This window comes from Mytilus californianus, unplaced genomic scaffold (genome assembly GCF_021869535.1).
Source record: "Mytilus californianus isolate M0D057914Y unplaced genomic scaffold, xbMytCali1.0.p SCAF_31, whole genome shotgun sequence".
Classification (NCBI taxonomy): Eukaryota; Metazoa; Mollusca; class Bivalvia; order Mytilida; family Mytilidae; genus Mytilus; species Mytilus californianus.
In genome coordinates this window covers 1,330,024-1,344,734 of record NW_026262681.1, presented here as the reverse complement: position 1 = coordinate 1,344,734, position 14,711 = coordinate 1,330,024, and the positions used below count along the sequence as shown (strand labels likewise).

Here is a 14,711-nt window from a genome sequence, read left to right as displayed (position 1 = left end):
TCAAAATTTTAGGAATTAGGGGCCAAAAAAGGGGCAAAAAACAAGCATTTTTCTAGTTTCATGACAATAACTTGTGTGTAAGTGTTTGGATATTTCTGAAATTGTACTACAAGGTTCAATATCACAAAGGGAAAGATGGAATTGAGTTTGGGGGTAATTGCCCGAAACGTTTAAGAATTGGGGGCCAAAAAGGGGCCAAAAATAAGCATTTTTCTAGTTTCCAGACAATAACTTGTGTTCAAGTGTATGGATCTCTCTGAAATTGTACTGCAAGGTACCATACCACAAAGGGAAGGCTGGGATTGAGTTTGGGGGTGATGAATCATAAGGGGGTTCAAAAAATTTGGAGGGGGGATTTTTTTTCTTCTTTTTTTCCTTTTTTTTTTCTTTTAAAATTTTCCATTTTAAGTTGGTTATTTCTGATTAATATTTAAAAGCAAATAATAATGATATGGTAGGAGATACACACCAAACAGGATGTGTAAATTATTATATAATAAGTATTGTGCAATAGCAAGAAATTTTCAATTGCACAGTATTGCACAATAGCAAGAAATCTTCAATTGCACAGTATTGCGCAATAGCAAAAGAAATCTTCAATTGCACAGTATTGCGCAATAGCAAGAAATATCCAATAGCACAATATTGCGCAATAGCAAGAAATTGTCAATTGTACAGTATTGCGCAATAGCAAGAAATATTCAATTGCACAGTATTGCACAATAGCAAGAAATCTTCAATTGCACAGTATTGCGCAATAGCAAAAGAAATCTTCAATTGCACAGTATTGCGCAATAGCAAGAAATATCCAATAGCACAATATTGCGCAATAGCAAGAAATTGTCAATTGTACAGTATTGCGCAATAGCAAGAAATATTCAATTGCACAGTATTGTGCAAAAGAAGATAATTCGTATAAATTGCTTATTTCTTGATCAATTTCAATGGGGTTTTATTCTTGAATTCTTGGGGTTCTTTAATATGCTGAATCTAACAGTGTATTAAGTTTTTGGATTTTGGGCCCTGTTTTTAAATTGGTCCACATTGAGGTCCAAAGGGTCCAAAATTTAACTTTGTTTGATTTCATCAAAAATTGAATTATTGGGGTTCTTTGATATGCCGAATCTAACCGTGTATTTAGATTCTTAATTTTTGGTTCCGTTTTCAAATTGGTCTACATTAAGGTCCAAAGGGTCCAAAATTAAACTTAGTTTGATTTTAACAAAAATTGAATTTTTAGGGTTCTTTGATATGCTGAATCTAAACATGTATTTAGATTTTTGATTATGGGCCCAGTTTTCAAGTTGGTCCAAATCGGGGTCCAAAATTAAACTTTGTTTGATTTCAACAAAAATTGAATATATGTGGTTCTTTGATATGCTGAATCTAACCATGTATTTAGATTTTTGATTTTTGGGCCCCGTTATCAACTTTGTCCACATTGAGGTCAAAAGGGTCCAAAATTAAACTTTGTTTGATTTCATCAAAAATTGAATTTTTGGGGTTCTTTGATATGCTGAATCTAACCATGTATTTAGATTTTGGATATTGGACCATAATAGGTGAATGTCCAATTTAAAATTTTTAAGTTCTTAGACCACATTCATTCTGTGTCAGAAACCTATGCTGTGTCAAATATTTAATCACAATCCAAATTCAGAGCTGTATCAAGCTTGAATGTTGTGTCCACACTTGCCCCAACTGTTCAGGGTTCGACCTCTGCGGTCGTATCAAGCTGTGCCCTGCGGAGCATTTTATTCCCTATTTCATGCATTAACCTTTGTTGTGTCTGTGAAATTTTCCTTAACCGGACACATTATTCTGACTCTTAGATGAACAATATATTTTCTCTCACTCCTAAATGCTGCGAGCTCAGTGAGGAAGCAGCAAAAATACCAGTTTTCAACCCACAACCATTCCTAACCTAGGTGAACCTCCTTAAATCAAAAGGAAATAAAAAAAGATATTGTGGATTCATTATTATTTGTGTGATACCAATTTTCGTGGATTTCGTGGGTAAAGGTAAACCATGAATTTAAAGGTTCATCAAATTACAAATTTTCTATAAGCTTGTATGCAAACTTTGGCAAACCACAAAATTAAATATCCATTCAAATGCAAGTTTTCTTCAATCCACGAAAAATGGTACCAAAGGAAATAAATGAATCCACATTAGATTCAGAATTAGCATAATAGTGTTGAACTTCGTATTTGAGTTGAGCTACTTAAAATTGACTGTACAGTGTAAATTCATGTTAATATATTTGTATGACTATAATCAAATTGTATCATATGTAAATTTAACAGTATATATAAATCATACAGTTATACTATAGAGCTTGTGCTTGTACGTCTGTTTACAGAGCTTGTTAACATATAATTAATGTAAATCTAAGTGTGACCCTCAATATTAACCTTGCTAGAATATATTAATTGAGTGCATCCTGAATATTAACACAGCTTCATTATGTCTTTATTACTCAATGCAGCCCTGAAAACTAACAGAGCTTTATAGTTTGGCATATAATGCTGACTTGTGCAACCCCTGCTGTGTATAGAAGTGAAATTAAGCCAAGTGTCAAAATGTTTCTTATGAATATTTCTTTGCCTGTAATGTAAGAACATGTGTCAGTATGAATTTCCTCTTTAGACCAGTTTTTGATTACAGTATAAAAAGTGTAGTGTTACAGTTTTTAGGAATTAAAATATTTCTTTTCAATAACATCTTAAGACTGAAATTTAGCTAACTTGAGATGGAGGTATGCAAAGAGAATACTTTATATCCTGAATTTATCAAAATCTAGGAAATAGATATATTACATAAAACTTATTTGTCATACAAGATACCATGTTTACATACAAAATTCAACCAGTTCTTGTGAACACCAATATAACCAGTCAGTGATTAGTTTAGATTAATAAAATCTCTTTTAAAGAATTAGCAAGGAAAATAGATGATAAACACAACTGAACCATCAGAAATTTATAGAAATTAATAGTATTGAATATAAAGTTTGGAACAGAATGAATCATGGAGTGGATCTATATAAGATATTATATACCCATGTAATACTAGTACTAAGAAAAAACAAATATATTGAAGCAACATTTCTTTTATTGCTGGTCTTCATCTAGTTGTGAGGTCTTCCATGATGACATAAGGAGCTCACGCCTAACAGCAAGTTCAGGAGGGCCTCTTGTGTAAATTTTGAAGTGTAAGATATCGATAAATACCAGCCTTGATGGATACAATCTAGGTTTTGCTGTGTAACTTCTCATGGTATGCTTAGAACATCAAAACATAAAATTCAGAAGTGGTTGTTCTGTTTCAAATTACAAATAAAGATGTCTTTTTTTGGTCTTTTTATTTTATTTTGTATGTAATTTTATGTGTTGTTTTGGCTTATGACTCATTTACGTAAACTCACATATCCTTTTTTTTTATATATATTATTTTTATATTTTTAGTTTCGGGAACTGGAGACAATGGAATGTGGGAAGGTCGTGCCAATGGACAGGAAGGATTTTTCCCTTATCATCATGTACAAGAAGTTAGACTGAGAAAGGGTTAGTATCTGAATTATTTCCCCTTGAAATGGGATGGTGGGAAGGTTATATTATTTGCCAGAAAAATACTCTTTTATTATCATGTATTCATTTACTGGTAATTTTTTGTTGTTAGGTTGCTATTCATTGATGTATACCCAACATTTCCCTTTATTCTTGACAAAACAAAATTCGAAAATTTGAAAATCAAATCAGCAATTATTCATAAATTCTTATTTAGAGATGCTGCTACAAATTTAAGATTACTATGACTTATGTATATATTTAAAAAGAAGTAAAGATATTTATATAAAAAAAAATCTGTACAGGATCTGTTAACCTATTTGCAATTGAAAATTTCCATTGAAAAACATTGTTTTTCCTTCATACAAAAATTATAAAAACACACAGTTAGCTTAAGGCAAATATTTTCAATACTTTAAAACAATTAACTGGTCATAAATGTGTTTTACGATCGGAAAAAGAAGAAAATATAAAGTAACATTCACCACATGACCTGAGTTTGATTCATATAGCCTGCTTCAAATAGATGTTAACTATCCCCCCTCTAGCAACCATGTTACATCCTTAAATTATGTTTGTAAAATGAGCTTTGTCTATAATGACACGATGTTAAACAAGCATCTTGTTGATGGAGGACTATTCAATAATAACAGTGGATACCAATAAGTTCAAAGTAGCGCGTAGTAAATGATATAAGCCTTTCGTTGTACATGATAACTGTCTGGTGGCACGTAATATTCACACGTAATGTTGTGGAATTGACAAGGTTACCTGATGTTGGTCAATTGCATACAATTTTGACAATGTACACCAAAAACAGTGTCTGACCAATGAAATTAACATCTATTTCTTCTTATCATTCTGTATGGAAAAGTAAGACTACCATTAGATCAATTTTTTCATTTGGAAATACTGAACTGAAGGACAACTATGGACTATACAGTATAATAACTGAATCCGTATAAATAGTTAGGATTTTAATTGTCGAAAAAAGAATTATAGAAGTTTTTGAATGGATATAGGTGTTAACTAATATTTGTTAATATGTTTGTTGTGTAATTATGTTTGGTGCATTGGGATTAAAAAATTTGAAATTTACACGTTAAAATGTGGAGAGAACATTCATATCATAGACATTTTGTTTATATATCTACAGCCGGTTCCTGTGGTGATATTTTACGGGAGAGCACTTTACAAAGAAATACCTTGGCATCAATAGTTCATACATACAGGTAGGTGAAAGGTCAAATGGTGGAGGTAGAGATTAGAGTGTACATACTATTAAACAACATAAAAAGGGGGAGGGGGATTAAGGAGGCAAATGCTATTCCCAATTGAACAAACAAAAATACATGATTTACAGAGGTGTGTGTCAGGTACTGATTGGAAAAACTGGTATAAAGTACAGGAAAACTAATCTATCTTTGCATTTTGAAGTGATACTGTTGTTTAATTGCAAAAGTCAATTGACTTAGGAACATTTCTAGAGTGATCTAGTACAATGTAGTATAAGAGTTAAGCTATGACAGTTTGATTTATTGAAGATGTAGTATCTTATTTAAACACAGTTCAATGTGTTTTGTGTAAAAAGATATGCGTGATTGTATTTGACATAAAAGGAAATATGTTAAAGTTCAAAGAAAAAAATTTCATACCACTGTCCTATAATTGTTAGACCACAACCGTGTTTGATCTGAGAAATTTATTGTTGAAAAGTTCACCTCAATCAACCAATCACATTATAGCTTCATTTCAGTTGAATGATTAAAGTGGAATAACTTCCTTGAGTCTTTTCATAATTCCATACATTTCATTTAGGTTCTGCATCCTTCCTTATATGGGAAGGAAATTACTTTTGTTTGTTATCATATTATGAGGAGATGGGGATTACTTCAGATGATTGTTCTGATTTTTAAAGCAGTATCTAAAAATAGATACAAAGAGCATTTGTAGATTAAAAATTCATATTAGGTACCGTAAGTTAGTAAGGCACAAATGGATACAAAGTTGTTTTTTTTGTAAGACTAGTTTCTTTTTTAATATGTTTTTCTAAGGTGTTTGGATTTAGCAGTTTGAGGTTAACTGGTTTTTGAAAATCAAGTTGTTGTTTACAATAAAAGGTTCTGTCCTTGAACTTTGCTCGATGTCATTAAATAAAGATCGGTCACTATTCATAGCTGATAAGATATTTGTTGAATTGATGACATTGGGGAATGTCTTTATTGGGAAATATGTATAAACTATTTTAGAAAGTAACAAAATTTCCAGTGGAAATATGAATGGTAATGATTTTAGAATTTCAAGAAAGAAAGAATGAAATTTTTTTTGGAGAAGATAAAAAAAAGAATATGAAAACAATTAATCTCAATTAAATCTATGGAATTTTAAATTTGAATTAAAAAAATCTCTTGATGAGGCATATTGAATGAGCCATTCCCAATTTTGTTGAAGTGGCTATATCATTAATGATACAAGTATATTGTCATGTTTTGACCATGTTTGTTATCAGATATATTTTCACCTCTGGGTATATTACTGTATTTTATCACTATAATCTATCCCTGTATCAATAGAGAGCTAAATAGGTCTAAGTTGTTATCACCTGTTTAAACATTCCAGATGTTTTATAGATTAATCATGATACCTGGTCTTGTCTTGTCCAAATAGAGTTATCTCTCTTTGAAGGTTCATATCTTGTCCTATATTAAATTCAAGGGATAAGTTTTACTTTCATACGATGTAGTTTATTACTTGTAGTTTATTATGTCAGTTCTGAGATTGTCCAAGAGGTGTAAACCTTATTGTTGATCTAATCAAATATTCTGTTGAAGAATATATAAACTAGCATATAAATGTGTGAATTTTGCAACATAAGAAAATAGATACGTAGATAACTTGAGACATTTTCAGGGGTACTGAACTTTGAATTAATTCTTGGCAGTGAATTGTAAAGTGTCTCTTGGCGTGTTTTAATTCATCTTGACAAGCTTAGTTAAAGAAAGTGTCAAAAATTCTTTAAAATCATACAGGAGGTAGAAAGATGGATCTCTATGAAGTTTATTTATATTTTGAACAAAATTGAAATAGAAAAAACAATTCATGAAAAGGTGTTTTCAGAATGCCTTATGGTCATAAACTGACACAAAATTTTAAAGTTTTATCTTCAGATATCTATTGACTAATCACATTTAATCTGATTATTCATACATTAAACTTTGGTGAATCTATTTTCAAAAAAAGCTTATAATCATAAATAAGAGCCCAAAGTATCAAACACTAAATTTTACCAATTCTATTCTAATAATTTTTATTCAATATGTAATCTATAGAATTAAATTATTTTATTTAGAATGTTTCAGCATATCTGCTGCTGAAACTTAAAATAACAACAATTATCAATGTATTGGACTTCAGAATTATAAAAATATAATAAAGGTCCTTTTGCTTCTTTTTGAAATAAAAGAATTTAAAAACTGGATTTTTAAATGGAAAAAAAGGTCTCTGGATTTTTTCATATTAATGTATGGGAATAGATCAATGTTAAACTACATAAAAAGTATATAAGAAATAAAAGGAATTTCATAATATTTTACAAGGAGTGAATTTGTGATGTATGTTTTAAAATTCATTTTGAAATAAAGAGGTTCATATGGATAAAAATTCATTCATAGCCTAGGAAAAAGTCAGATGGTTTCCCAATATAAAAGAAAAGTTAAAAGATCTATAAATCATAAAAATTCATGACTTCATTCATTCATATCAAAGGTAATAATTATGGGAAAATCTTTACGCTTATAATAGTAATTTTTATAATTCAATTCACATCTGAGTTATAATGGATTTTCATTGATTGATTCTATTTAAATTTGATGGGATTGTTTGATTAACTTGTGACTATGACCTGTGTTTATTTTTATAAGTTTTCATCTTTCATGATTTATTTGCTTTAGTGGTTTATAATATCTTGACAGTTTTATATGTTTATTTATATACCATGGCCTTTGAACACAGTTAAGACATAAAATATTGGCTGACAAAGCACTATATTGAAGATTTTATTATTATAAGTTAAGGTTATGAAAAAGATAAACTTGATTAAGTTATTTTGTGGAAAAATTTAACATATTAAATTTTAATGAGGGACATATTAAATGTAATGAAAAACATTCCAATTCAACTGACCGAAAAAAAGGAAACTTGGTCATGTACAAAAGTTTAAATCTATAATTCATTTGCGAGAAAGAATTTTCTAATTGTAGCTCTTTCTGTGAATGTTCTTTATGTTAATATGTATGTAAAAAACAAAGTTTGACAGATTTTAAAGCAATTGTTAAGACTTGTATTCATACATCTTATGTAGCCCTTAAATGATGCAATTATCAGAATAATCTTAGCAAGAGGTCTTTATAAGGCAAATAGTTTTTAATATATCCCATATTGTTCTGATATGGCCATATTATCAGAATAACAGTTCTGCAGCTAGAGAGCATTGTATGCTGTATTTTAATACCCATTCACATTTCTGAGAGTTAGATATAGTGAAAGGCTTGTGTCTATCTGTCTATCTTTTTTACATGATAACTTGAGTAAAGATTTTACATACTTTTTCCATGAAATTTGCAAATTTAAGTTTCTTGCACTTTTTGGAAATGATGGCTTCATCTTGAAATTTTTTCCTTAGAAATACATGTTGTAGGTATTGTTTTTCTTCCCTTAAAGAAATAATGAAAAATTGGTGATAAGACCCCTTCATATCCTAGTTTTAACTACTTTTATCATGTCAAATATGCATTCCTCTTACTTGAAGATAACTTTGCCGATCAGTCACTGATGACAATAAGGTTTGATAAATCATTGTAAGGCTATCAGCAGTAATCAATAGTTCATGAAATGGATTCAAATTGATTGCATTATCAACTCTTACAAAACATCATAGAAAATAAATTAGAACTTCTTGCTGAAAGCATTAACTGCACCATTAAGGACATGAATAAGATGTCTGAAGATTGTAATAAAATGTTGTTGAATCATGTACAGAAATAGAGTACAATCATGTAAGATTTATGGACAAAAAATATAGAGACATGTTAAAGGGTTGCAGGATAAAAGTTCAAAAAATTGTGAATATTAATATTGGGATTTTTAATTTTGTTAACACCTAAAAAATTAAAGAGAAATGACAAAGACAACCCTTTTTACCCTTTAAAGAAAACAGAAAACAAAGGGTCAAATGTCTTTTATAAGGTTTAGGTGTGAATGAAACTTCTGAAAGACATTTTGCAATCATAATTATTCCATAATAATAGTGTTATAGATTTTGAAACTGATACTTTGAGTTGAAAAAAAGTGCCTGTAAACATTTGAAAAAGCTTGTATTACATGTGAAAAGCATGTGAGTTGGCGATTATTGTCTTCAATAAGAAAGAGGAGGGTTTTCCAGTCCACCAGTCTATGACTAGTTTTCACATTATTTTCATACCCCCCCCCCCCTTTTCTTCCTAATTAAACAAATAAAGTACAATGACCCTAAACAAGAAAAATGTACATATTTACTGTTTTTTTGTTAACAGTAATGAAATCTTTTGTTTCATTTAAATATTGCTTTGAAATGAACACCTTAACCACTGAATTGTTTAGATTTAAATTGCAGATCTAATGTTTTCATAAGTAATTCTCAAAGCTTTTCAAATAATATGGTATATGAATTAGGTCAATAAGAGCCGACATAAACCTAGGATAAATATATCCCTTAATGGGATTATTCCCCATATTGGATTTTGAAAAGACAAATATTATGTTTTAAAAATAATAGATACTTATTTTTCGGTCATTTGAAATCAAAACTATTGTTATATGGAATTTAAAAGGTTGATATGAGTAACTTTTGAACAATTGAATATTAAAATCAAGATTTAACAACGAGTAGCCACAAGAATTTGTTTAACAGCTTTTTAATGGGATATCTTATATTTCATCGCCTAATTAAACCTGCTTCCATTTACAAATCTTGACAATTCATTTATTGATTTTGTTGATTAATTTTGAATGAAATTGTTTGGATATTTAATGTTGACACCTTCAGGGTTTCAATATTGGAACTTTTGTTCTGCATACAGTTTGTTCAGTCTCTTGGAACATTGGTGGAAAAATTGCACAAGTAACATTCATTTTTCATGAAGCTTTGTGATTAAAAACATACCTATATGCCGGTACATGTATCCATGATAATGGTTTTCGTATAGACTGAACAATGATGCATTTATGAGGCAATATACAGTAATAATTGAGGATTGTGTTGGAACGTAGCCATTTAAAAGAATAGAAAACTCATATCTCAGAGAGGAAAAATGTAGCAGTTTGTTTGCAAAGCTTTTGATCAAGTTTATACAGGAGTTTTTATAAATTTATGATAGTCTTGGAGTGTCACTACTTATCTTACCACTGGAAACAGCTAATTGACAGTTCAATTGATGTTTTAAATATTACCATACTGAAGTATTGTTTTTTATTCATATTAAGTCATTGCTGTCAAATTTCAATATTCGCTCTTTGACTCCAAGCTTGACTGTAATATTTAGAGTATTTTAATATCAATGAGAAGGATTTCGAAAAACGTCAACAAATTGGATGTATTTTTATTTGCACATATGAGGGGGAAATATTTAAACCACATTTTCTGTGAAACTTTTATCAGCAATTAAACAAGTTGACTTGCATAATATTTACTTTGCAACAGTTGTAAACCTGGATCAATCAATGGAAGATTTGTCATGCTTTTAACGTAATTTGTCAGTCCTCTGCACTAGGATTGTGTGACGTTCTCAAGAAACACCTAAGATATCCTAAAATACTATTCACGTCATATGGAATGAGACTTGGAACCGAAAGATCTAGAAAGATTTGTGGCCATAAAAAGTAAATATTATGGAGTGAAAATTGAAACTTTATGAATTTTATAGCTGTGCGAATGTTACGTTAAAACTTGTTCAAATGAAATTGATTGTGTTATAAACACAAGCTCAGTTTTATGCAGTGGAATAAGTGAAAAATCGGACATGCAAGTTTATAAATCTGAAAACATTTCCAAACATCAGTTTTTTATGAAGGTAAAGACTATATTTAAACAAGATATTTTAATTCTGTCTTGTTTCTTCTCAAATTCATAACTTTTTAATTAGTAATTAACTTCATTTAACATGGAGTGAAATTAATGAAAGGAAATTGGCTTAGATAAATTAATTAAGGTACGGACTAACAAGATTAATTAATAAATGTGAATAATTTATAATTTTGGTAGCATAATTATCAATTTTGTTATAAGTTTCAAGTATATACACATTCTGTGTTTTTATTTGTCACACCAGTATTAAGGAAAGAAACAGCAGGGACATTGTTTGAACAAAAATTCAAAAAGAAATTGAACTATATAAAAATTCAATCAATTTTAAGTCTCTTTTTATGTAGATTTTGATTAGAAAATCAATTATCGAGGAGATAAGAATTCTAAGAGGATATTTTGTGTGACCTAAGACATTAAAGAAGATATTTTTCTGTCCAAGGATTCGTTAGATTGACAAATCAATATTATGATTGAACGAAACAATGGATCTGTGCTAAGTTATTATTAACACCTTGCTATTGTCTGGCTCACCTGAATGTTTGGAATGGTAAAATCAATTTAAATGCATGTGTTGATATTGGGGATTGTAACTATTTAAATTAAGCACAATTATGACTCAGAATAGAGTCCCAAAGAAACAACAGGCAATGTCAAATGGCCATTTAAGTGCTCCGCCAACTGTAAGTGGGAGGAAACTACCAGATTTCCAGTTAAAGAAATTCATAGCACTACCACCAGGATTTAAAATAAAATCACCAGGGACTGATCAGGACTCACATTTACCAAGGAAACCAGTACCTATCAAAGCTGTCCCCCTAGGCTTAGATGGTCGCACTCCAGTGACCACAGACTACAATGGGGAGATTAATTCATTCTTTACTCAACCTGAACCAGGTAACAAATTGACAAACACTACATTTAATAGGAGAACAGATAGTATTTCTTCCATTGATAGTATAGCGAGCAGTGGTTTCTCTGACTTTTCATTAGATAGTAATACAGGGAGTGAAAGAAGGGGGCGATATAGGAAAAGATCTCAGTCAACACCACCTGATATTGGTAGACAGTCGAGATCTTCACCTGTGGATCGTAAAATTGTACAGAAGATAAAGACAGAATATAATCAAATATTGAATCAGTTACAAAAGGGGAATTTAAATCCAAAAAATCACAACAATAATAACGTTCAAAAACTCTCGAACGGTGGAAATAATAGTGGATTCCATTCCATTGAGGACTGGAGTGACACATCGTTGGATTCACTTGATTTAAATGATTCAACAGACTGGGATGTAACATTTAGCCATCAATCAGTTCCGATTACAGGTAACCACTTAGGACAGAACGATAATCCCACGGGGCAAACAACAAATATTATGCATCCTCAATATCTTACCTTACCTAGGAACTTTTTATCTACTAGTGGTGGTAGTGAACTTAGGGTTCATAAAATGGACAGTGTCAATAGACCTGTGTCGTCTGCTCATATGAATGGTTCTATGTTCAGAAATAATGGGTTAGTCGTTTACAAACCCTTGAATTCTGGTGAATTTATTATGGTTGGAAATCACCCTGAAGATTCTCATGGCATGATGCCAGGAACTAGGGTACCTTTGACAGAAAATCGTCAAAGTAATCTATTCAAATCTCGAGGACTATCTTCCAGTATGCCTACATTACTGAATCCTAAAGTTAAAGTGGATAAAAAATTACTTAAGGAAATTAAGAGGCGTGAAAAAGAAGAAAAGAAATTATTCGAAAAAGAGGAAAAAAGGAGAAGAGAGGAGGAGAAAAAAAGAATTCAGGAAGAGAAGAAAAGGAGGAAATCTATTCTGAAAGAGCAGAAAAAATTAGAAAAATTGGGAGATAAAAATAGGACTTTACCAAAGAATTGGGCATATGTGAATAAACCTATAGAGAGTGTATATCAAAGACCACATTCCCATTCTCGACCAAAATTATCACTTTCAGCAGTCCCTATTGATTTTGATGATGGACCATCAGTATTACAGAGATCTGTTCCTCCTCCAAATCAACCTCCACCTCCTCCTCCTCAAATGCTGCAGTCCAATACAGCAGCTAAGGCTTTATATACTAGTGCTCCGGATTTATTAAGATTGGAACAAGTTTATGGTGCTACTATTCGTGGACCTTCTCATTATAGTCGGAAACATAATGTGCCAAATCAAGGACCTGTATATGTCTTTAATCAGCCACAATCTAATTATGTGAGGTAGGTTGTCTTTAAACTGAAATTAGCTTTTGAAGAAAAAAAGGGGGTGAATTTGATTCAGATATATGCCATTTACATATCAATGAGAATTAGACTCAAAGAACAAAATATATCATTGTATTTTTTTCTAAAGTTTGGTTTTGGAGGACAGTTGTCAAAATTGAAAGAGTTGAAGGTCAAGTTAAGTTTTTCGAGGAGAGTTGTCAAATTGTAAAAAGGAAACGGTCAAGTTAAGCTTTTGAGGCTAGTTGTCATATTGAAAAATTGGAAGGTCCAACCCTCTCATACATTCTTCAAGCAGATCAAATCTGCCATCAGTTTATGGTACTTTGTCTTCTTTTTGACATTAAGTATAACATCTTATTCAAATTTATATATGTTTATGACTGTTTATGGTAATTTTATTATCATGTTAATTCTTCCTGGTCAGGTCATTAATTTTTTTTAAATCTCTTTAGGAGACATGCTTTAAGAAACTTAACAAAGGCAGTTTATCAAATTATGTATGCTTCTAATAATTCTTTTTAAAAACACCAAGGTTTTAAGTAGAGATTTATATTAGATAAATAGGGTTTTTCTGTATAAACATTGAAAGGTCAGATTATTTATTAGAAGTAAAGTAAATTTTGACACTGAGTGAAATAATTGATAAAAATATTAATTTTAGGGAGGAATTTTTATAAATGTAAGATGTGCAATTATGCATTTTTGTTCTTGGCAGTTTCTAATAACATGTGTCATAAAAGCTATTTAATTATTTGTTCTTTAAATTGAAATTAGTCATTGATCTAATTTAGGAATGGGTTTTTGCTTGTTTACCATTAAGAGATTATCACACCTATAAATAAAAGGTGACTTAATTTGATTTTAGATTTCTTTGTAAATTGATCTTTCCAAAAATTACCCATTATTTAGGATTAACAACATTTCTTGACCAATATAAATATTATACAAAGGTTCAGAGACAAATATTTGTCAAAGTTAATCAATAAATCATATATCCACAGGTCTCAACACCTATCAATAGGATCTATGACTCCTTCAGGTAAAAATGAGGTTACAATGGGGTCAAATTATTTTAGCCAATAAATTTTTTTGTTGACATTTACCAATATTTGTTTTGAATTACACATTCCTCTTGCATGCAAAAAATTAAGAAGTGAAAGTAATACACATCCAACTATCTGCAAGAGTGTTATAGACTTCTGAACACTTATCACCTTTCAGAATTCTAGACAAATTAGGATGAAAATTGTGATTATTATTCAGTAATGTCTCCTTTTTTCTTTTATACTGCCTATTCTGTGGCTATTTGTTTTCTTTAGCCATTATCATTTCTCACCTTAACTTTGAAAAAGTATTAGATTTTGAATGAGATTTTTAAAATCAATGAGTTATCTTGGCCCTCAAACTATATTCAGATGACCCTATCTTGATACCTCATTTTTACATGATTGCTAAGGATCAGGAGAAGATAACCCATCTATCACATAGTGACATCTAATTGGCCCTTAAGTGCACTGTTTATATGACCTGGTCATAACTTGTCACAGTTATGTATTATTTATGCAATATATGGATGTTTATATAACCAAAACAACAAGGAACGTCATACATGTACATGTACTTGTTTGTGTGAATTTTTGTGTAGCACATATTTGCAGAATTTAGTTCTAACATATTGAAGAAATTTATAATATTTACATGGAAGTTTCAGTTGTTAGATTTTAATTTCCGTCAGGGAATTAGTTTTTAGGTAACTCAGCTACATTAAGGTCACTATGCATG

At 30.4% G+C, this 14,711-nt stretch overlaps 1 protein-coding gene across 3 annotated transcripts in view; it reads left to right on the top strand.

The window, feature by feature from the left end:
- The window catches only part of LOC127736468 (SH3 and multiple ankyrin repeat domains protein 2-like), a 108,731-nt gene that overhangs the window by 57,591 nt on the left and 36,429 nt on the right, over window positions 1-14,711 (top strand). Inside the window, exons 14-15 of one of the 3 annotated variants that reach the window (XM_052247018.1) lie at window positions 3,469-3,567; window positions 4,727-4,802. In XM_052247018.1, the coding sequence (XP_052102978.1) occupies window positions 3,469-3,567; window positions 4,727-4,802 (175 nt within the window). Of the gene's footprint in view, window positions 1-3,468; window positions 3,568-4,726; window positions 4,803-10,725; window positions 12,924-14,711 lie in introns of those variants that run through there. The other 2 variants (XM_052247017.1, XM_052247020.1) reach the window with 2 other exon arrangements.